Raw genomic sequence first — 24,286 nt, 5'->3', positions numbered from 1 at the left:
AGAGCTAAACACGTCTAAACACTAAACACTATGGCTAACTAACGTCTACAGGCTCAGCTGAGAAGCATCAGTGCTGCTCCAGCTTGTTAACGTATTGCTTTGAGAGGATAGAATAATGATTATAAACTGGGTGGTTTGAGCCATAAATGCTGATTGGACGTATACCATGGGTATGACAAAACATTACATTTTTACTGCTCTAATTATGTTGGTAACCAGTTTATAATAGCAATAAGGCACCTCGGGGTTTGTTGTATATGGCCTGTATACCACGGCTAAGGGCTGTATCCAGGCACTCCGCGTTGTGTCGTGCATAAGAACAGCCCTTAGCCATGGTATATTGGCCATATACCACACCCCCTCGGGCCATATTGCTTAAATATCACACACCATTTATATAAGCCAATAACATATGAAAAGTTATCCAGAGTACAGAATTCTAACTGTGGTTCGCCAAATGATGAGACCCTATAGAATGTAATGCATGCGATATAAAGATACTAGTAGTTAATGGAGTGGAATAGCCATGAGCTGGCAGAGGCCAGTGGAACAGAACAGCTGCACCAGTCAGGTAGTGATGCGGCCAGCTGCCTAAAACCGTAATCAGAGCTGGGCCTCGGAGAAAAAAATAAAGATGAAGCAGACTGACTGATCACACACAGGTCGTACAGCCACATGTAAACAAAGTGGTCTAAGCAGCTCTCACTGAGCTCACACTGGGCATTCAGACTAACACAGGGACAGACACAGAGGCTGTGTCCCAAATGGCACCCTATTTCCCATAAGGCTCTGGTCAAAAGTAGTGCACTAAGTAGAGGAAAGGGTGCCATTTGGGACCCCAAAAAACAAAGAGGGACAGTGACAGGACAAATATAAAGTGTTCCTATAGTAAGACATAGGCTAATACAAAACAAGGTCATGTAAATTATAATGTACTTACATGACTCCCTGCAGCACTTTCTGTGGATCGGGGTGGAACAGCCGGTCAACATAATGGCGGCTGGTGGCCGTGACCTCCTGCATGGTGACACGAGAGAGAACAACAGTGAGTCGGCACTGGCCTCCCTCCTCTTCCCACCGCTGACGCCAACCACACACACACTCAGCAGTCAGGACTGGTCAGGGGCCAGACAGATACGCCATCCCAGAAAAGCCCCTCCTAACTATATAACTGGTCAACAGGCACTAGGCTACTCTCGCCAAGCTGTAAACTCATCCAGAGCCCGAGACGGCTGTATGCCACTTAATAACTTTATCATCGAGTGGTGGGGACTGTCCAGAACTTTCCACACTACTCACTATGTGAAATACTCTACATGACTAAAAGTATGTGGACACCTGGGCCCAAATTCACAAACTCTTAAGAAGAAATGTCTTCTTTAATGCAATTTTTTCCTTAAGAAACTTCTTACTTTTTTTTCGTAAGTAGTGTTTTGTGAATCCGACCCCTGCTCGTCAAACATCTCATTCCAAAATCACGGGCATTAATATGGAGTTGGTCCCCCCTTTGCTGCTGTAACAGCCTCCACTCTTCTGGGAAGGCTTTCCACTAGATGTTGGAACATTGCTGCGGGGACTTGCTTCCATTCAGCCATAAGAGCATTAGTGAGGTCGGGCACTGATGTTGGGCCTGGCTCGCAGTCGGAGATCCAATATTTTTTCTTCTTATTTTTTTCTTAATAGCAAATCAATACAAAAAGTACATGGGAACACAAGTATATATAAAGAATATAAAAAGGAAATTTGGGCTAGGGGCGGGGCTAGGGGATACAATATCACATTACACAAGGACCTTTAAGGACATACACACATTTATAATTCTAACAGCTTTTTTGTTGGCAGAGGTTTTAATTGTCTTAAAATATAGTTCAATTTCTTTTTGCAAGGTAATAAAAGGTGTTGTTTTGTTTGTAAATGTACATTTGTGAATATGAAATTTGGCCAAAAGAGTAATGAAATGAATTACATAAAATTGTTTCAACTTATTTCTATGATAAGTAAAGAATCCAAGCAGTATATCTCTTCATAAGTGTAAAATCTTCATAAATGTGTTCAATTATAAATCTACTGATGTCTTGCCACAGATTCCTTTCATGAATACAATGCAACACTGTTTCTGAGTGGTAATTACAAAAGGTACAATTTGAATTAGTTATTTTCATGTAGTGGTTGGCAGGATAATATTTATTAATAATTTTAAAAGAAACTTCATTCTTAAGGATCGGACCCATTTTTTCCCTCCAAATTTCCCCTAAAATGACATACCCAAATATAACTGCTTGTAGCTCAGGACCTAAAATGACATACCCAAATATAACTGCTTGTAGCTCAGGACCTAAAATGACATACCCAAATATAACTGATTGTAGCTCAGGACCTGAAGCAAGGATATGCATATTCTTGATACCATTTCAAATCAAATCAAATGTTATTGGTCACATACACATGGTTAGCAAAGTTAATGCGAGTGTAGCGAAATGCTTGTGCTTCTAATTCCAACCGTGCAGTAATATCTAACAAGTAATCAAACAATTTCATAACAACTACCTTATACACACAAGCGTAAAGGAATGAATAAGAATATGTACATATAAACATATGGATGAGCGATGGCCGAAAGGCATAGGCAAGATGCCCATGTACTTTCCATGTACTTTTTGTATTGATTTGTTGTTAATAAAAAATATGAAAAAACATAATTGGAACGCCCGAAGCGAGCCAGGCCCAACATCAGTGCCCGATCTCACTAATGCTCTTGTGGCTGAATGGAAGCAAGTCCCCGCAGCAATGTTCCAAAGGAAACACTTTGATGTTTGTGGAAATGTGAAATGAATGTAGGAGAATATAACACATTAGATCTGGTAAGAGATGACACAAAGACAAAACTGTGCACTCTCCTCAAACAATAGCATGATGTTATTTCACTATAATAACTACTGTAAATTGGACAGTCCAGGTAGATGAACAAGAATTGAAGCTTTCTGCCCATATCAGATCTGTCTACGTCCTGGGAAATGTTTCTGGGGGCAGCATTCCGATTCATCCCAAAGGTGTTCGATGTGGCTGAGGTTGGGGGGGGGGGTGTTTCCTGCATGATAACTTAAATCTCAAGCCATCTTATTAACGTTAACTTTATAAAGTGTGTAGCTAGCTAGATGTTCGGTATCTTGGTGAACCTTAAAGCTTCCAACACACCGACAGTGTCATTGTGCAAATAGTACGCAGCATCATCTGGATATGTCTGCATCAAAAGTTCAACGTTCACCTTCTGCTACCGTTTCTGTCAACCCGTCTACGCATACAGTTTGACACATACATTCGATAAATCCAACATATGAACGCACTGCAACGCTTTAAGGATTTATGTGAATTTATCAAAATGCCTTTCAGTCAGTTGACCATGAATTGTTGCTAGCTAGACTCAGAAACATTGGTCTCAGTGAAGGGGCAGTAAATTGGTTTAGGAACTATCTTTCTGACAGAACACAATGTGTATATACTGACAGTCACAGGTCTAGCTGTCTAGAGATTAATAGAGATGTGCCCCAGGGTTCCATTTTAGCTTCTCAATTTTTATTAATGATTTGGGAAATGGGATGCAACCAGCAAAGTTACATCTATATGCAGATGATACAGTTATATATTCATGTGCTCCTTCTCTGGTTCAGGCTGTTGAAGAGCTCCAGACTGCTTTTCAGTCACTGCAGGCCTCCCTTTATGGTCTCGAATATACAAAAACTGAATTCATGACCTTTACCAGAGCTAGAACTCTGCCAGAGAACGTTGGCATTGTCACATCTGGTGGCTTATCCATTGGAAAAGTGTCATCCTACAAATACCTAGGTATTTGGTTGGATGACAAATTGTCCTTTAAAGTTCATGTGGATAATCTTGTGACAAAGCTTAAATTGAAATTGGGTTTTTATTTTCGTAATAAGGCTTGCTTCCCGCTTATGGCTAGGAAGAAGCTTGTTCAGGCCACTTTTCTCTCTGTAATTGATTATGGTGACCTGTTGTATATGCATGCAACCTCCTCAGTCTTAGAGACTGCACGATAAGCAGAGTCCATTCTAGCGCATTATTACCAATGCCAAGTCACTCACCCGTCATTGCACATTGTCCAACCTACCATTTGGTACCTCACTTTATATGCGCAGAAAAATACATTTGTATGTGTTCATCTACAAAGCCTTTTTGGGTAAACTCCCTCTTTAACTCTGTAGTCTGGTCTCCTTACCATACCCGATCTGATAGGTGGTTGCTACTTAAAGTCCCCAGGACATTCACAGTATTAGGCAAGACTGCCTTCTCTTCTTGTGCACCAGACTCATGGAATCATCTACAATCCATGCTTCATCTCGATATGTTAGTGCCACTGAATGAATTTAAAATATTGAAGGGATACTCTGTTACAGAGGACTGTAAAATGCTTTTTTTAGTCTGGATCGGGTTGTATGTTTTAATTCTGTAATGTATTGATTGTTGCTGTCTTCTTGGCCTGATCTCCCTTGAAAAAGAGACTCTGGGTCTCAATAGGCTTTTCCCGGTTAAATAAAAGGTAAACCTTTTTTATAAACAAGGCAAACCCAGCGTTTCATTGGAAATGAATGTAATTCTGGTGTACCAAAATGCAAAACGCTGTCGGTGTGTTCGAAGCGTAAGCAAAGTGCTAACGTTAAAGTTTGAAAAAGTAGCGTCTCGATCACAAAACTGACAGCAGTTGGCACCGAAAGCGTCATTTCATTTTGGTACACCAGAATTACATTAATTCCCAATGAAATACTGTGTTTGCCTAGCAGCGACAGTTGCAGTGCGTTCATTGTAGTGCATTGTTGCATTTATCGAATGTATGCGTCAAACTAGTAGACCGCTTGACAGAAATGGTAGCAGAAGGTGAATGTTGAACTTTTGTCGCACACATATCCAGATGATGCTGCGTCGTGTATTGCGCTAAACACTGTCGGTGTGAACGAAGCATAACGCCCAGGAAGCTTAGATTCAAACTCCCATTTACCAGCTCTGCAAGAGTTATGTCAAAATACGTTCGTTTACACCAAATATGGAGTTTCGCTGTACTTTCAAAAATCGTCTAAAGATAAAATGTACAAACAACCGGGGGGAAATCATCTTCGGCACCTCCAATGTATTGAGCTGTTCTAGACTTCCAACCTGTGCGCGGCAGTAATGAGTGATTTGCAGATAGCAGTTGAACCAGTGTCTATGTAGCTAGAGTAACTATGGTTATTTACAGCTAACTAACTAGCGGTTGGTTCCAGTTAACTAGCATAACCTTTTGATTGCATCGTTAACGTTTTGTGCAATAAAGTTGTTAGCTACATGTTTGGGATTTTTCATCTTAATTGGATTCACATAAAATGTGTCACCGGTTGCTAACTAACTCATTCCGGGTGACAGTCGGGAGACCGCCCTTGCTAGCTAGCTAGATACAGTACATGTTGCAAAGCCTGTGCTAGCTAGCTAGCAGCAACTTCAGTGCATGTCGTCAAAGACATTGCTATTGATGAGACACACAAAAAGAGTTTCACTATCCAATGTACTGAATAATGCACAGAAAACGTTAGTATTTATTCAATAGTATAAGTGGGACACTCACAGATAACACGCTGATGCGGAGAGGGGCCTCCAACAAGCACGCCATCTCTTCCCCCTATCGAGCGCCCCAATCCGAGCAGCACTTTCCGAATACCCCGCCCTCCAGACCAGCTGCTCAGATTTAAAAAGTAAATATAGCTTAATCACGCAACACTTCAGAATAAGTTAGTATATGATGGGTTATGTCGAGTGTCTTTGGTCTGTTTGAGCCACAAATATCGTTTCCTTTTCTAATGAAACTAGTATTTATATTTACCAACTGGCTACATTGTAGATGATCGAATGTCAATTTGTAAATCAACTCAATCAAGTACATTTTGCTTCTAAACGCGCAGGTTTGACATTGAAGCATGGCTGATTAAGACGCGATTGTTTTAAGCATTTATGTGCATACAACAAACATTTGTATTCGTAAAGAAGTGCTGGTATTGGGAATTATTACAGTTTGGGATAATGTATAGGTATTTGACTATTTGTAAATTATTTTGATTGTGGAAAGTGCTACCTACGAATCCATCAGTCGATTTACTTTGGGGAATATTGGAGCATGCGCTGAGGTCTAACTACGCGGAGGTGGGAAAAACGTTCATACATTTTGGTTGAGATAAACAGAACAAACCAACATAATCATGGTGGCTAGTTAGCTAACTCTATCGTAACGTCAAAGTGCAAAAGACGAGAAACAATTGAACATGTTAGTTTGATTTGACTAGTGATTGCATTGCATGCATCTCTTAGCCAGGACAAGTCTACAACCCCGGACAGTGGACGTGTGATAGCTAGCAGTTATCTACTGGAGCTAGTAGCAATCAATTAACACAAATTATTGAGCTAATATGCTAACTTGCTACATTGTATTTTATTCAATTATATAATCGTCTTCCTCATATAATTCAGCTCATCACAGAAAAAGAAGGCCCTTACGGGAGTCTACAGCCAATCATCCGCCATGAAAATAGCTGTGGAAGGGTGTTGCCATGGAGAGCTGGATAAGATCTATGAGACGATTGGCTACCTGGAGCAGAAGGAGGGGGTGAAGGTAGACCTGCTGCTGTGTTGTGGAGACTTCCAGGCTGTGAGGAACGAGGGGGACATGAAGTGCATGGCTGTGCCGCAAAAGTACAGGCAGATGCAGACCTTCTACAAGTTAGTACCTTCCTATCACCTCTGCTCTCTCTCTTTCATGTAGGGCCAGGAGTTTTTCCTGAACCCTGCATGACCTGATCCTGGAAAAACTCTAGACCTTACCTTACTCTGAGAGATGGCTGTTGACCCCTATGGCTTTAGATGCCATAGGAATCAACATCCAGGTGGGTTAAATTGGTTAAGCCCAACCCTGTCAGTACTACTTATGGTTCCTTTAGTTTAAGGGACAATCTGTTGTATTTCTGATGGTTGTATCTTGGTTCGTGCAGGTACTACTCTGGAGAGAAGAAGGCTCCGGTCCTGACTATCTTCATCGGTGGGAATCACGAGGCCTCCAACCATCTTCAGGAGCTCCCGTACGGGGGCTGGGTGGCTCCCAACATCTACTACATGGGTAAGACCTTACCTTCACACTCTGGCTACGAAGCTAAAACACATATTACAAGTTCCATGGATTGCTCTCTCAATGCCACTTGTCAATCAGGAAATTTGGGAGCGTTCACTTGCCCGAAAATGTTAATCTAATAATAACAGTGTATATGGTCTTCCATCAGGTTATGCTGGTGTTGTGCGCTACAAAGGAGTAAGGATAGGTGGCTTGTCTGGAATCTTCAAAGGGCATGATTACAGGAAAGGTGAGGTCATAAAGGAGTAAGAATAGGGGGCTTGTCTGGAATCTTCAAAGGGCATGACTACAGGAAAGGTGAGGTCATAAAGGAGTAAGAATAGGGGGCTTGTCTGGAATCTTCAAAGGGCATGACTACAGGAAAGGTGAGGTCATAAAGGAGTAAGGATAGGGGGCTTGTCTGGAATCTTCAAAGGGCATGATTACAGGAAAGGTGAGGTCATAAAGGAGTAAGAATAGGGGGCTTGTCTGGAATCTTCAAAGGGCATGACTACAGGAAAGGTGAGGTCATAAATGAGTAAGGATAGGGGGCTTGTCTGGAATCTTCAAAGGGCATGATTACAGGAAAGGTGAGGTCATAAAGGAGTAAGGATAGGGGGCTTGTCTGGACTCTTCAAAGGGCATGATTACAGGAAAGGTGAGATCATAAAGCTCTAGTAGATGTTCTCCTGTCTCTGCAAATGTGTTGCAGCTCAACTGTCTATAAAATGTAATCAATGCTCTTTTTTTCAGGACATTATGAGTTCCCTCCATATAACCCAGAAACTCTACGCAGTGTTTACCACATCAGGAACATCGATGTCTTCAAACTCAAACAGGTGACTACCACTCACAGGGTTAATATGTCATATGTCCCCCTATTATTATCATATGTCATATTATGTCCCCCCTATTTTACCACTAGATCCAGATGCCTGTGGATGTGTTCCTGACCCATGACTGGCCTCGTGGGATCTACCATTACGGCAGCACAGGGGAGCTGCTGAGGAAGAAGAAGTTCCTGAGGCAGGAGGTGGAGTCCAACACACTGGGTAGTCCTGCAGCAGCAGAGCTCCTGGCCCACCTGCAGCCTAACTACTGGTTCTCTGCGCACCTCCACGTCAAGTTCGCTGCCCTAATGCAGCACCCGGTGAGCTGAACTGAAGACAGTTGAGAGAGAGACTGCCGTGCACATTCAAAGTTTGGATTCTTTCTGATTAATTAGAATTTAAGATTCTGTGATTGTCGCATGATGTGTTGATTCAGCACCGACATTGACATTTTCCCACATCTTCTTTCTCCTGATTGTATATCTAATGTATGTGCTGCCAGATCACATAACTGATATTGTATATGCAGCACTGGTTATATCACTGCTCTGTTTGTCTCTTTAGGCCAAAGTTGATGCTGCCCCCCGCACTACCAAATTCCTCTCACTGGATAAGTGCCTCCCATACAGGGACTTCCTACAGGTGAGAGAGGGGGTGATTAGAGAGGATGATGATGATTATAGAGAGGGGGTGATTAAAGGAGAGGGGGGGTGATTAATAGAGAGGATGATGGTGATTAAAAGAGAGGGGGTGATTAATAGAGAGGGGGTGATTAATAGAGAGGGGGGGGTGATTAATAGAGAGGATGATGATTATAGAGAGGGGGTGATTAGAGAGATGTGAAGGGATTATGTTCTGGTTTCATAGATCCAGATTAAACCTACTTTTGAATGGAGAATCTTTTCATATTGGTCTGTGAAACAGCCTGCGTGTGGGTCTTATTTTGGGCTAGTATTTGCTACAGGCGTGTTCTCTGTAGTGCATGTCTGAGTTGATGCTGACTTGTAGGGTGTGTGTTTCAGATCGTAGAGGTAGCAGACAGGCCAGGATCGTCCCAGGGTCTGGAGTATGATCCACTGGCTCTCACATACTACACACACCTCTCTCTCTCTCACTGGCTCTCACATACTACACACACCTCTCTCTCTCTCACTCTCTCTCTCACCTCTCTCTCTCACTGAGTGGCTGGCCATCCTCAAAGCTACAGACAGCCTGCAGAATGTCAGCCCTAATTACTGGAACCCCCCGCAGAACAACGGCCTGCACACAAGGTCAGACACACACCTCTCTTTCTCTCACTGGCTCTCACATACTACACACACCTCTCTCTCTCTCTCACTGGCTCTCACATACTACACACCTTTCTCTCTCTCACTGGCTCTCACATACTACACACACCTCTCTCTCTCTCACTGGCTCTCACATACTACACACACACACATACTCTCTCTCTCACTGGCTCTCACATACTACACACACACACACATACTCTCTCTCTCTCACTGGCTCTCACATACTACACACACCTCTCTCTCTCTCACTGGCTCTCACATACTACTACACACACCTCTCTCTCTCTCACTGGCTCTCACATACTACACACACACTGGCTCCATACTCTCTCTCTCACTGGCTCTCACATCACACATACTACACACACCTCTCTCTCTCACTGGCTCTCACTCTCTCTCTCACTGGCTCTCACATACTACACACACCTCTCTCTCTCTCACTGGCTCTACATACACACACCTCTCTCTCTCTCACACACACACTCTCTCTCTCTCACTGGCTCTCACATACTACACACACCTCTCTCTCTCTCACTGGCTCTCACATACTACACACACCTCTCTCTCTCTCACTGGCTCTCACATACTACACACACCTCTCTCTCTCTCACTGGCTCTCACATACTACACACACCTCTCTCTCTCACTGGCTCTCACATACTACACACACCTCTCTCTCTCTCTCTCTCACTGGCTCTCACATACTACACACACCTCTCTCTCTCTCTCTCTCTCTCTCACTGGCTCTCACATACTACACACACTCTCTCTCTCTCACTGGCTCTCACTGGCTCTCACATACTACACACACTGGCTCTCACATACTCTCTCTCTCACTGGCTCTCACATACATACACACACTCTCTCTCTCTCTCACTGGCTCTCACATACTACACACACTGGCTCTCTCTCTCTCTCACTGGCTCTCACATACTACACACTCTCTCTCTCTCTCACTGGCTCTCACATCTCTCTCTCTCACTGGCTCTCACATACTACACACACCTCACTGGCTCTCTCTCTCACTGGCTCTCACATACTCACACACACCTCTCTCTCTCTCACTGGCTCTCACATACTACACACACCTCTCTCTCTCTCACTGGCTCTCACATACTACACACACCTCTCTCTCTCTCTCACTGGCTCTCACATACTACACACACCTCTCTCTCTCTCTCACTGGCTCTCACATACTACACACACCTCTCTCTCTCTCACTGGCTCTCACATACTACACACACCTCTCTCTCTCTCTCACTGGCTCTCACATACTACACACACCTCTCTCTCTCACTGGCTCTCACATACTACACACTCTCTCTCTCTCTCTCACTGGCTCTCACATACTACACACTGGCTCTCACATACTACACACCTCTCTCTCTCTCTCACTGGCTCTCACATCACTACATACACACTCTCTCTCTCTCTCTCTCTCACTGGCTCTCACATACTACACACTCTCTCTCTCTCACTGGCTCTCACACATACTACACACTCTCTCTCTCTCACTGGCTCTCACATATACTACACACCTCTCTCTCTCTCTCACTGGCTACTCACATCACTCACATACTACACACACACTCTCTCTCTCTCTCTCACTGGCTCTCACATACTACACACATACCTCTCTCTCTCACTGGCTCTCACATACTACACACTCTCTCTCTCTCTCACTGGCTCTCACATACTACACACTCTCTCTCTCTCTCTCACTGGCTCTCACATACTACACACCTCTCTCTCTCTCTCTCTCTCACTGGCTCTCACATACTACACACCTCTCTCTCTCTCTCTCATATACTACACACACCTCTCTCTCTCTCACTCTCATACTACACACACTCTCACTCTCACATACTACACTCTCTCTCTCTCTCACTGGCTCTCACATACTACACACACCTCTCTCTCTCACACACTACTACACACACCTCTCTCTCTCTCTCTCTCTCTCACATACTACACACACTCTCACTGGCTCTCACTCTCTCTCTCTCTCTCTCATATACTACACTCTCTCTCTCTCTCTCATATCTCTCTCTCTCACTGGCTATACTACACACACTCTCTCTCTCTCTCTCTCTCTCTCTCTCATATACTACACACACTCTCTCTCTCTCTCTCTCACATACTACACACACCTCTCTCTCTCTCTCTCTCTCATATACTACCTCTCTCTCTCACACACTCTCTCTCTCTCTCTCTCTCTCACTGGCTCTCACATACTACACACCTCTCTCTCTCTCTCTCTCTCTCACTGGCTCTCACTGGCTCTCACTACATACACTCTCTCTCTCTCTCTCACTGGCTCTCACATACTACACACCTCTCTCTCTCTCTCTCACATACTACACACCTCTCTCTCTCTCTCTCTCACTGGTTCTCTCACATACTACACACTCACATACTACACACACCTCTCTCTCTCTCACTGGCTCTCATATACTACACACACTCTCTCTCTCTATACTCTCTCTCATATACTACACACACTCTCTCTCTCTCATATACTCTCTCTCTCTCTCTCTCTCATATACTACACACTCTCTCCTCTCTCTCTCTCTCTCTCTCTCATACACATATATATACACACACACCTCTCTCTCTCTCTCTCTCATATACTACACACTCTCTCTCTCTCTCTCTCTCTCTCATATACACACCTCTCTCTCTCTCACACACTACACACACTCTCTCTCTCTCTCTCTCTCTCATATACTACACACACTCTCTCTCTCATATACTACACTCTCTCTCTCATATACATATACTACACACCTCTCTCTCTCTCTCTCTCTCATATACATATACACACACTCTCTCATATCTCTCTCTCTCTCTCTACACACACACATACTACACACACCTCTCTCTCTCTCTCTCTCTCATATACTACACACACCTCTCTCTCTCTCTCTCTCATATACTACACACACCTCTCTCTCTCTCTCTCATATACTACACACACCTCTCTCTCTCTCTCTCTCATATACTACACACACCTCTCTCTCAATCTCTTTTTTTTTTGTCGCCATCTCTCTCACACACACATTAAACCCCGCTGTCTCACATTAAACCCTGCTGTCTCACATGCATACTCCCCCACACACACGTGTAATGTGCTGCTCATGATCTGTGTCTACCTACTTCTGTATGTTGTCCAGGTGGGACTTCAGTGCTTCTGAGGCAGCCATGATGGAGGCTGTGGGTGACCTGGGGGGTGAACTGTCCATCCCTGACAACTTCTGCCTGACCGTGCCAGCTTACGACCCTGCCCGGCCACAGCCCCATGCCCACCCCAGCTACAGCACCAACCCGCAGACCACCGAGCTCTGTGCCACCCTGGGTCTCAGAGACATCTATGCCCAGGTTGGGCAGGGAGGGTATGGGGGCCAGATAGGCACCCCAGAGCTGGAGGATGATGAAGTCCAGAGTGGAGATGAACCCAGTGAGTACCCTAGTGACACCTCAGGCCTGTCCAGCTCCTACAACCCTGATGAGATCACCATAGAGGATGAGTGGGAGGAGGAGGAGGGAGGAGAGAAAGAGGGAAGGGGGAAGAGCCCTGATGCAGTGGTCCCAGAGGGGGAGGCAGGGGGGAGACTGGACTCGGGGCCTCCCTCTAGAGAGCTTCCCCCCAGCCGCATGGTTCTGACCATGCCTGAGCCCAAATCAGACCCTGCTCCTCCCTCACGCCTGTCCCTCAACCTACCTCCCCCCTCTCACTCCTCACCTCCGAAAAAGGAGGAGGAGGAGGAGGAGCCCCATGTCCGGATCCCTAAGCGCACCAGTGGGGAGACGGGGGACCCTATCAGTACAGGCAGCACCCCTAGGATCAAACGCAGGAACCAGGTCATCTACACTGCAGTGGACGATGACGAGAGTGAGGACTAGGGCTGGAACTTGACCCAGGTTTCAGGGGGAAGGAAGTCAGTAGGAACTGTTGTCAAATAGAAGATTATTATTATCTCCTTTTTATATTGCTATTGTCCTTCAATGCAAACCAACAGTTTTTTTTAGTATAGGGAGAGTGGAGAATCCCTGATGGAAATGTATTTTTTTAAGTCTGTTCAGTTCCTTTTTTTAAATTATGAAATAAAGAAAATGGTGATTTTAAGAAAAAAAATCAGTTTAATTTCAGATGAGGCACACTGTTTCCTCAGTAGTTTTCCACTGTGGGTCAACTTCCAAAGGGCTGTGTTGGGAAACAAGAAAACGTTAAGAACATGAATATGTTTGTACACCAAATAGTCATAAACCAATTTTGAACATTAACCTTATGACATCGTTACTTTACTTTAGCCAGAAGTCAAATTCTTGCAAAAGTTTAATTTCCTGTTCACCGTTTAATCGGTCCACAAGATATGACTGTTTTATACAAATGCACAGATAAGAGGGTCCATGGACAACTTCATAACTGGCCAGGGTCTCCCCAACTCGGTCCTGGGGCCCCTCCCCGGTCCTGGGGCCCCTCCCTGGGTGCACGTTTTGGTTTTTGCCCCAGCACTACTACACAGCTGATTCAAATAATTAAAGCTTAATAATGAGTTGGTGATATGAATCAGCTGTGTAGTGCTGGGGCAAAAACCAAAACGTGCACCCAGGGAGGGGCCCCAGGACCTGTGGTTCCTGAGCTCTTTAGCAGACCCCCCAACCACCACACACACACACACAAAAAAACTACAGTTTCAAGCCAAAACCCATGACAGGAGAGCAGTGTCACCACTGACTAAACCATTGAGACATACTATCGGTTCAGTCACTGACTGCACACGTGGCGCAATAGAACATCTTTATTGAACAACGCTTTACAGAGGTGCTGATGGGAGTTCAGTTTTTTCCCCCACATTGTGTGAACTTTATTACACACAACCTGTGATCAGCGAGTTAATGAATGAGTGACTCATGGATTCATCAGTTAATCATGATGAGCCCATGAAACAACTAGTTAAATTAAGTAGAGCTCATCACATCGATTAGGGTCCTTAGTTAGCGATTCATTCCAGGATGACATAGGTCTTCTAGTCAGTAAAATCAACAAACAAAACAGGTTCAATACAATTAGGTGAGAATACATAGTGTATTTGACAAGAGTTCAAAGGGCAGACTGACAGACAACGTGCAGGCAGCTAATAGTTACAGGGATGTGCTTTACTTGGACTGCTACCTACTAAGCACACCCCAGAGCATACAGGGGAATAAAACAGAGTAGGCACTTTGTTGTTTTTCAAACCCCTTGTAAGCACCCTTATTCTTCTTAGCTAAACATATGCAATTCCAAAACGATCCCCCCCCCCCCATCACCTACCTACTTCCCTGTAGATCTGAAACAAATGGAGAGTTAGAAGCAATATGGCAAACATAAATCCACCCAGTCGATCAGTTGACAAGGTGAAGCAAACATGCCTTCTCTCATCCATCCAGACCTATCTGGAATGTATAGGGGTTATGTGTTAATGGAGTCCATCAACAGAGTGGGTAGCTCTGTATTCACAGCTGTCCGTCTCCAAACCAGTGCTTTGAACAGCATCAGCTCGTTAGTCAGTCATTAAAAGCGTTATCACATTGTTTTAATTTACATCAACTCTTACGCAGTAAGACACAGGACAAACGAGGAACAGCAGAACATAGCATGTATATCATGGCCCATGCATTCACAACATGACAGGCAAGATACAATGGTTTCCTAACTACAGGACTTCATCCCTAGAGGGGTTTGTAGCCTGGTCCCAGATCTGCTATTTCTGTCTAGCTCCACGATCATTGTCAACCATAGGGACTTGGCAATGACAGCACAAACAGATCTGAGACCAGGCTAGGGTTTTGAGATCCTACTATATATTATCACTCAGGAGAGGCAAGGATTTTCTCCTGACCAGGAGAAACTGCAGCCCTGGATATCACTGCAGTAACCAGGGTTTTCCAAGCTCGGTCCTGGGCCCCCTGGCTGTGTAGTGCTAGGGCAACAAAAACAAAACACTCACCCAGGAGGGGCCCAGGAAGGAGTTTGTGAAATGCTGCACTAGACAGTGGATTGATTGTTAGAAACAGCGGTGGTCTCCAGCGAGGGCCAGACTCAGACATGGCATAGAGCAGACTCACTCTGTACTGTGGGTTCTTCAGTGTATATCTACTGTACATATGTGGGTGGAGGTGAGATCGAGGACGAGGGGCCTGGATGATACCAGACTGGCATCATGATGTCTCACAACACCGCTGCTCTGAGGAGTAATAATAATAATCATCATAATAATAATATAGCCTAGGGGAAATAAATAAATGAGGCCAGAGGAAATAAGGGCATCAGAAGAGGCCATGAACTGTGTTTCCCTCCCTCTCATGCGGTTGTGGGTAAACTGTGCCATCTAACATGGGTTATTCTATCTGTGGCAACCAGGAAGTGTCTGGAATGGCTCAGGCCAAGGCTTCAGGGTTTAGGTTGTTCAGGCAGCCTGGGGCTCATGCTAGAGGGGGTGATGAGGGGGCATTCAGGACAGCAGTAAAGGGAATACTTTGGGGGAGTGTGACCTGCATCCCATTCACTCTTTTCCCCCCTCATCCCTTAAGACTCCCTCGCTCCAGCTCTCCTTTCTTCCCTCTCTGCCACTCAAGAACCGACACTGCAGCGATTGCATAATGAAATGGAACCATGATTGAAATGAATCGAGACAGACAGAAGGCAAAACAACATCCACGATTAGTGCTAAATAATATAGTCTTGTCACACTCACTCTTTCTTCCTGTCTGTCAGTCTTTATCAGACTCTGTCTGTCAGAAATCTATCTGTCTTCTCAAAAGACAACCGTCCTGTTCCGACTCTTTCCCTATGTCTCTATCTCTCTGTGGCTGACAGGGTGGATGGGAGGGAGGGTGGAGGTTTGAAGGGGGTGTCCCTTTGCCGACCCCAGAGGTTGGGAGCAGGGATGGCAGGGTGGAAGTGGAGCGGTCCTAGTTCCCTCCTCCTCCTCCACAGCAGGATCGGGTGTTGTGGGCATCAGGGTCCTGTAGGTTCACTCCTCTGTGTCGTGCTGAGTGTGTAGGGTTCTGGGTGTCTGTTTTTGGCATCTTTTTGGCTGCAGAGACAGTGAAACACACTGTTACTATTCTGACCTAGTTCTAACTAGGGCCTGGGGTTTTTCTTGGGCAGGCCATGTCATGAAAAACTGTTAACAATTGAAATGAACAAAAATCTTGTCACCTATAAGTATCCCTATAGATTGATGGGGGAAGATGGAAGCTTACCAATGGCCAGGAACAGATCGTTGACATTCATGGCCGTCTTGGCAGAGGTCTCCATGAAGAGAAGCCCAGTGTCTTCAGAATAAGTCTGGGCCTCCTGTCAGACAGGAGGCAACAATCCATCAGTATTGGGAATCCAATTTGATATAGTATTATGTCAGTGTATAGGGACGACTATAACATGTTACTGAGTCAGTGGAGAGTACAGTACCTCGTACTCCACTAGTCTCTTCTCAGCCAGGTCAGCCTTGTTCCCTGCCAAAGCGATGACAATGTTGGGGCTAGCCTGCCTCTGTAGCTCCTTCACCCAGGCTTTGGCTCGCTCAAACGTCTCCTACAGGAGGGCAAAGCAGAGGCCATAGGAGAGGGGCGAGTTGGTGAGAAAGAGGGAGTCAGATACAGTGCAACATTTAAATAACATGGCAATGTTCACATGATAGAGGGCTAGAGCGTCTATACAGTACAATGGGGCGATTCCATGGCAGCAGAAAATATTGGTATCTCAGATTGTTCTGGCAGTTCTCACATAGAAGGGAGGAAGGGTCTTTGAAATGCTTTTTACATTTGTATCACAAGCCATTTTTTTTTTTTAAACATGGTGAAAGTGGCCATTTTATACCTGTACATTACTCCTGTCAGACCTTATGATCTGTGAACCGTACAGGATACAGACAGCAGCTTGGTGTCATTATACTATAAGACCCTATGATCTGTGAACCGTACAGGATACAGACAGCAGCTTGGTGTCATTATACTATAAGACCCTATGATCTGTGAACCGTACAGGATACAGACAGCAGCTTGGTGTCATTATACTATAAGAAGATCTGTGAACCTATGATCTTGGTGTCATTATACTATAAGACCCTATGATCTGTGAAGGATACAGACAGCAGCTTGTCATTATACTATAAGACCCTATGATCTGTGAATTACAGGATACAGACAGCAGCTTGGTGTCATTATACTATAAGACCCTATGATCTGTGAACCGTACAGGATACAGACAGCAGCTTGGTGTCATTATACTATAAGACCCTATGATCTGTGTCATTATACTATAAACCTATGATCTGTGAACAGGATACAGACAGCAGCTTGGTGTCATTATACTATAAGACCCTATGATCTGTGAACCGTACAGGATACAGACAGCAGCTTGGTGTCATTATACTATAAGACCCTATGATCTGTGAACCGTACAGGATACAGACAGCAGCTTGGTGTCATTATACTATAAGACCCTATGATCTGTGAACCGTACAGGATACAGACAGCAGCTTGGTGTCATTATACTATAAGACCCTATGATCTGTGAACCGTACAGGATACAGACAGCAGCTTGGTGTCATTATTCGCTGCTTCCATGTTGTTACCATCTGTTGTCAGGTTGCTACCATGTTGTGTTGATGTCATGCTGTGTCTTAGGTCTATCTTTATGTAGTGTTGTCTCTCTTTTCGTGATATGTGTTTTATCCTAAATGTTTTATTAGAATCCCAGCCCCCATCCCCTTAGGAGGAATTTTGCCTCTCGGTCGGCTTAGTTGCCACTTGCCTAGTTAAAAAAAAAAAAAAAAAAGGTTAAATAAAATATACTCCTTATAGTGTGCTCTAAAAATGTCTACATTATGAAATATAATTTTGCACATTCATTTATTCAACATAAAAAAAATCTGTAATCTCAAAAGACATATTGTTTGGAACAATAACCTCTACAAGTACATCACACTTCCAGAGTGGACTCTCTGCTAATTCTGAAGGTATGACACATTTATATGGACACCAGCAATACAGTGAATTGTAAAGGGATTCAAAGGGAACTCCCTCCCACTGCTGGTGATTTGCTGAATGTGCAATCCTAAAGGAGGGCTGTGATTGGTTAATGACCTAGAATGTCAATTTCTATGTATAAAATGGGTCATATCATTAATAGTATCAGAGAGCCACTCTTGAAATGTGATGTGTTTTAAGAGTACTGTTACAATGTGTCTAAAATTTAAGCTACGTCAAAAAAGGAAGTTGAGATATTAATATTTGTAATGTTGAATAAATGAACATTTTTATTTCTGAATCTTGACACTCCATATTTGAGAGAACACTATAAGGAGTATAATGACACCAAGATGTTGTCTGTATCATGTACGGTTCACGCATCATAGGGTCTTCCAGGAGACAGGTATACACTTAGCATATAAAACATTAAGAGCACCTGCTCTTTCCATGACAGACTGACCAGGTGAATCCAGGTGAAAGCTATGATCCCTTATTGATGTCACTTGTTAAATCCATAGATGAAGGAGAGGAGACATGTTAAAGAAGGATGTTTAAGCCTTGAGACATGGATTGTGTACGTGTGCCATTCAGAAGGTGAATGGGGAAGACAATATTTAAGTGCCTTTTGAACAGGGTATGGTAGTAGGTGCCAGGCACACCGGTTTGAGTCAAGAACTGCAACGCTTCTGGGTTTTTCACACTCAACAGTTTGTTTCCCATGTGTATCAAGAATGGTCCACCAGCCAACTTCACACAACTTTGCATTGGAGTCAACATGGGCGAACATCCCTGTTGAACCATTTTGACACCTTGTAGAGTCCATGCCCCGACGAATTGAGGCTGTTCTGAGGGCAAAATGGAGGGGTTCAACTCAATATTAACAATGTGTTCCTAATGTTTGGTACGGTCAGTGTATGTCTAAAATTGGCCATTTCATCATGATCTTCTCAAAAATGGTTTGTGATACAAATGTAAAAGCATGGTAAACATCCTTCCTCCCAATGAAGTTTCTATCAGATACCAAACATATGTTCTGTTCCTGCTGGCATGGAATCACCCAATACATTTATTTATTCCTTAAGTTAGCTCTGAAAATGCAGCTCTGTGGTGCGCTGAATGATGACTGTACCGGCTTGGTGATGTCAAAGACCACAATAGCAGCCTGTGCCCCGCGGTAGTACATGGGAGCCAGACTGTGGTAGCGCTCCTGTCCCGCCGTGTCCCAGATCTCAAACTTCACAGTGGTGTCGTCTAGACACACAGACTGGGCCAGGAATGCAGCTGAGACAGAGAAGACGAGAGAGTGAATGTAAAACTAATTATGTAAAACTCAACCCTTTCATCTCTGCAAACCCTCCCTTCTTGGTCCAGGAATAAAAATCTCTGTGTTTTTAACAGAAGATTTTGTTACGGCACTCCATGAACAGAGTTGCCCAACCCTGATCTGGGGCCAACAGTGTGCCAGTCAATTTCTCTCCTCCCCCTCCCCTCTCTCCTCACCTCCAATGGTGGTCTCCTGAAACTCATCAAACTGTCCCTTGACGAAGCGCAGCACCAGGCTGGACTTGCCCACAGCCATGTCTCCCAGCAACACCAGTTTAAACTGGCATATCTTTGTCTGGGGCAGCATGCAGTTGGGCCGGCCACTCCCTCTGGTAGCCATGGTGACAGAGATGAGGAGGGCGGGAGCCTCCCAGTGATGGGAGCTCAGACTACAGGGGACTCTAGGACGTGAAGTCTTTCTCCAACTCCCCTCTTCTTCTCTCTGCTGATGAGAGAAGATTTTATTTTTGTATTTATTAAAGATCCCCATTCCTGGGGTTCAAGATCCTCTTCCTGGGGTCCAAACAAATGAAGGCAAAAACATTATTACACATCTAAAATACAACATTTATAATACCACTATATATATATATATATAATAAAACTGTGTGTGTGCTGGTGTGTGTGTGCGTAAACGTGTGTGTGTGTGTGTGTCCTCACAGTCCACATTGTTCCATAAGGTGTAGTGTTATTTATTTGATCTGATTTTACTGCACAGGTTACTTGATGTGGAATAGATATGAGAACAGAACAGAGGGGACTGGTAATTGACAATGCTGGTAATGGAAAAAGGAAAGATTGGCTCAAATGACAGCAGGTGTCATTCAGTCTGGACAGGTGGGTCATTTTTTTTTTCATCAGTTCAGATGACCATTAATATCATGATCTATTTATGACAACATTATTACATGTTCTGCAATAATGCCCATCCACACAAATCTAGGATGACTGACAAAACCAAAAACACATGCATAGAGGATGTTTGAGCATGACAGTCATATTTCATTGTGTGACGCCTTCTTGTCACCAGCCTACGGATTTGTGCTATGTAAATAAACTCAGCAAAAAAAGAAACACCCCTTTTTTCAGGACTCTGTCTTTCAGAGATAATTCGTAAAAATCCATAGAACTTCACAGATCTTCATTGTAAAGGGTTTAAACACTGTCTCCCACGCTTGTTCAATGAACCATAAACAATTAATGAACATGCACCTGTGGAACGGTCGTTAAGACACTAACAGCTTACAGACAGTAGACAATTAAGGTCACAGTTATGAAAACTTAGGACACTAAAGAGGCCTTTCTACTGACTCTGAAACACACCAAAAGAAAGATGCCCAGGGACCCTGCTCATCTGCGTGAACATGCCTTAGGCATGCTGCAAGGAGGCATGAGGACTGCAGAAGTAGCCAGGGCAATAAATTGCAATGTCCGTACTGTGAGATGCCTAAGACAGCGCTACAGGGAGACAGGACGGACAGCTGATCGTCCTCTCAGTGGCAGACCATGTGTAACAACACCTGCACAGGATCGGTACATCCGAACATCACACCTGTGGGACAGGTACAGGATGGCAACAACAACTGCCCGGGTTACACCAGGAACACACAATCCCTCCATCAGTGCTCAGACTGTACGCAATAGGCTGAGAGAGGCTAGACTGAGGGCTTGAAGGCCTGTTGTAAGGCAGGTCCTCACCAGACATCACCGGCAACAACGTCGCCTATGGGCACAAACCCACCGTTGCTGGACCAGACAGAACCGGCAAAAAGTGCTCTTTACTGACGAGTTGCGGTTTTGTCTCAACAGGGGTGATGGTCGGATTCGCATTTATAGTCAAAGGAATGAGCGTTACACCGAGGCCTGTACTCTGGGGCAGTGTGTCACAGCATCATCGGACTGAGCTTCATGTCATTGCAGGCAATCTCAACACTGTGCATTACAGGGAAGACATCCTCCTCCCTCATGTGGTACCCTTCCTGCAGGCTCATCCTGACATGACCCTCCAGCATGACAATGCCACCAGCCATACTGCTCATTATGTGCGTGATTTCCTGCAAGACAGGAATGTCAGTGTTCTGCCATGGCCAGCGAAGAGCCCGTATCTCAATCCCATTGAGCATGTCTGGGACCTGTTGGGTCAGAGGGTGAGGGCTAGGGCCATTCCCCCCAGAAATGTCTGGGAACTTGCAGGTGCCTTGGTGGAAGAGTGGGGTAACATCTCACTACAATAACTGGCAACTCTGGTGCAGTCCACAAGGAGATGCACTGCAGTACTTAATGCAGCTGGTGGCCACACCAGATACTGACTGTTACTTTTGAGCCCCCCCCCTGTTGTTGACAGTGAGAGGATGTTTCTTTTTTTGCTGGGTTTATTTATTATAGCGATATAAATTAACCGCCATAGGGGTCATTGAGAGGTCGAAACATGGGACTGGCTTCTGCTGTTCCTGGTCCATTTGATAGAACGAATGGACCTGGTCATGTCAGTCGCGCGCACCAACAACGGCGAGTTGATGTCCCACTCCCCACTGTCACATTCATCCAAAAGCTGGAATTTTGCCAGGCAGCGAGCTATTGTCATTTCAGTGGAGTGACAGCACGCACAGTGTTTTCACTTTCATTACCACGAGAGCTCAAACCCCGTATGCCATTGTTTTTCATTATCTGCTAAGCATTTAGCTGTATATTTTATTTTACATCGGGGTATGAATATTAAAATAGGCGCTATGCAGGTATCGTCAGTTTTATCTGTAAACTGCTGTATCTCCGTACAGAATGGACTCCGTTGCGGTTAAGCCAAATCCGCCCCAGCTCTGGTTCGACGGCCGTCTCACTTTCATTCTTGCAGCTCCACATCCCATATGTACTCGGGGAGTAGAAAAATATGAATACATACCAGTGACGATATCGGCGCTCTCTGAAACGATCAGAGGTCCCCGTCTTGAGACTGTTGACAATATATCAGCTGGTAAAACGACTATTAACACTTCCTGCAAATTCGCGCAGTCGCAGTCAGTGTCGCATTCTCGATTTTCTTAAACGGATAGATAACCGCATTCCTCCACGTTTTAGTTCGTCAGGTGCAAAGGCCCGCAGTCTCAAAACAGACTGTTTTTCATTACCAAAAATATGTCTTTAAACTGTTTCTTTACAACCGCATCAGAACAGAACTGCAGTAGCTAATACATATAGGTTGGGTTGTAATTTGATGCCTCCGTATCTGAATGGTCTATTGTGCCTATTATGGAAATGTATAATCACAACAAAATAATTCAAAGCTAAATGAGGACCATTGTACAATGAGGTGTACACATGTAGAGAATGGATTTCGACTCGGCTACCTACCTTTAATCAGACGCAGCGGAAAACGACTGCCCCCTCGCATTGAAGAGTTCAAATTGAAGGCTAACCGCGGTACTGCAGGCATTGTTTCAGAAAACAGGTTGCCCATTATATTAAATTGTGAAATTATAGTGAATGGGGTAATGGCGATCCTCGTGGTCAATATTCGTGGACATCCGTCTATAAAAACAAATCGAACACAATCGTGGTACAAATAATTGCTTCTATTTCACCAGATGTATTTCCTTAACCAATTACTTTATAATATAATTGAGTTGATAATGGCAGCCTGCAGTACCCCGGTCGTCTTCATTTTGAGATACTCAATGAGAGGGGCAGCAGATTACATTAGTTAAGATTTAGATGGTTTTTATTTTGTCACATGCACAGGGTCGCAGATGTAGTTGCAGTGTACAGTGAAATACTAAAGCTCCAAGAGTGCAAGTGTGAATGAAACAATAATACAAAAATAATAATATACTCATGTTTACAAATGTTCAGTAGCGGTGGAGCTGCCGTATCAGGCTGTGATGTCAGTATGCTCTCAATGGTGCTTCTGTAGAACATTGAGGGTACTCTGGGACATTTTGAATTTCTTTTGCCTTGGTGTGTGTGTTCCAGCTGATGTTGGTTGGATTTGGAGGATGATGGAGGCAACAGGGGAAAGAGCCTCAGATCCACAAAGTACCTTCCACCAGGTGGCTGATGAGATATGTTGGCACGACTGCCATATTGCATCTCCATCCCAAAGCCCTTGCTTGGAAGTGTACTTCGCCAGACTGCCAAGAACCTTGCCCTCATCCAGGCCCAAGGTGGTGAGACACGGTAGTGATGACACCATAGGCCTTGTTGATCTCTGCTCCAGACAGGATGCTCTGCCAACATACTTGGGGTCCAACATGTACGCTGCAGTGTGTATGGGCTTCAGGCAGAAGTCTTCACGCTATTTGATGTATTTCAGAACTGCAGTTTCCTCTGCATGGAGCAACAGTGAAGTGGGCAGGGCAGTACGGATTTCTTCTCTTACATCTGCAAGCAGAGTCTGAACATCAGACAGGATGGCATTGTCTCCCTCAATCCGTGCAGTGGCTACTGCTATAGGTTTCAGGAAAACTGGGGCGGCAGGTAGGCTAGTGGTTAGAGCGTTGGACTAGTAACTGAAAGGTTGCAAGATCGAATCCCTGAGCTGACAAGGCAAATATCTGTGGGGTCTGCCCTTGACCAAGGCTGTTAACCCACTAGGCCGTCATTAAAAATAAGAATTTGTTCTTAACGGACTTGCCTATTTAAATGAAGGTAAGAAACTAAATACATCCAGATGGGTCCTCTTG

General features: G+C 44.5%; 3 protein-coding genes across 9 annotated transcripts in view; 1 reads left to right on the top strand and 2 right to left on the bottom strand.

Moving 5' to 3' along the window:
- The window catches only part of LOC115130212 (armadillo repeat-containing protein 8-like), a 31,810-nt gene extending 26,044 nt beyond the window's left edge, over positions 1–5,766 (bottom strand). For all 3 annotated transcript variants that reach the window (XM_029661119.2, XM_029661128.2, XM_029661137.2), the window contains exons 1-2: positions 5,615–5,766; positions 941–1,017 (exon numbers count right to left, since the gene is read on the bottom strand). In XM_029661119.2, coding sequence (XP_029516979.2) covers positions 941–1,017; positions 5,615–5,659 — 122 coding nt within the window. In that variant the 5' untranslated portion in view covers positions 5,660–5,766. The remainder of the gene's footprint in view (positions 1–940; positions 1,018–5,614) is intronic.
- Positions 5,636–13,550, top strand: dbr1 (debranching RNA lariats 1). 4 transcript variants are annotated; one of them, XM_065018885.1, is made up of 10 exons: positions 5,636–5,741; positions 6,511–6,759; positions 7,029–7,153; positions 7,314–7,394; positions 7,898–7,983; positions 8,070–8,294; positions 8,539–8,616; positions 8,997–9,050; positions 9,154–9,245; positions 12,440–13,550. In XM_065018885.1, exons 2-10 carry the CDS (start codon positions 6,563–6,565, stop codon positions 13,167–13,169), a joined length of 1,668 nt encoding a protein of 555 aa, XP_064874957.1. In that variant the 5' UTR covers positions 5,636–5,741; positions 6,511–6,562; the 3' UTR covers positions 13,170–13,550. The 4 variants fall into 4 exon arrangements, with proteins under 4 accessions (XP_064874957.1, XP_064874954.1, XP_064874971.1 ...); XM_065018882.1 differs by lacking the exon at positions 5,636–5,741 and adding an exon at positions 5,867–6,186; XM_065018892.1 differs by lacking the exon at positions 5,636–5,741 and adding an exon at positions 6,193–6,307.
- Positions 13,551–14,023: 473 nt separating this feature from the next.
- On the bottom strand, positions 14,024–22,718 carry LOC115130256 (ras-related protein Rab-5B-like). Of its 2 annotated transcripts, none has more exons than XM_029661203.2 (6): positions 22,510–22,718; positions 19,788–20,052; positions 19,417–19,568; positions 16,726–16,848; positions 16,518–16,611; positions 14,024–16,348 (listed from the first exon to the last, which is right to left on the bottom strand). In XM_029661203.2, the coding sequence occupies exons 2-6, from the start codon at positions 19,948–19,950 to the stop codon at positions 16,224–16,226; spliced, it is 657 nt and encodes a 218-aa protein (XP_029517063.1). In that variant the 5' UTR covers positions 19,951–20,052; positions 22,510–22,718; the 3' UTR covers positions 14,024–16,223. The 2 variants fall into 2 exon arrangements, with proteins under 2 accessions (XP_029517063.1, XP_029517055.1); XM_029661195.2 differs by having other exon boundaries at positions 19,788–20,055; positions 22,510–22,717.
- Between the last annotated feature and the right edge of the window lie 1,568 nt (positions 22,719–24,286).

The sequence above is a fragment of the Oncorhynchus nerka genome, linkage group LG1 (assembly GCF_034236695.1).
Source record: "Oncorhynchus nerka isolate Pitt River linkage group LG1, Oner_Uvic_2.0, whole genome shotgun sequence".
NCBI classification, from domain to species: Eukaryota; Metazoa; Chordata; class Actinopteri; order Salmoniformes; family Salmonidae; genus Oncorhynchus; species Oncorhynchus nerka.
Note: the sequence above shows the minus strand (reverse complement) of the source record. Positions and strands in the feature narration are given on the sequence as shown.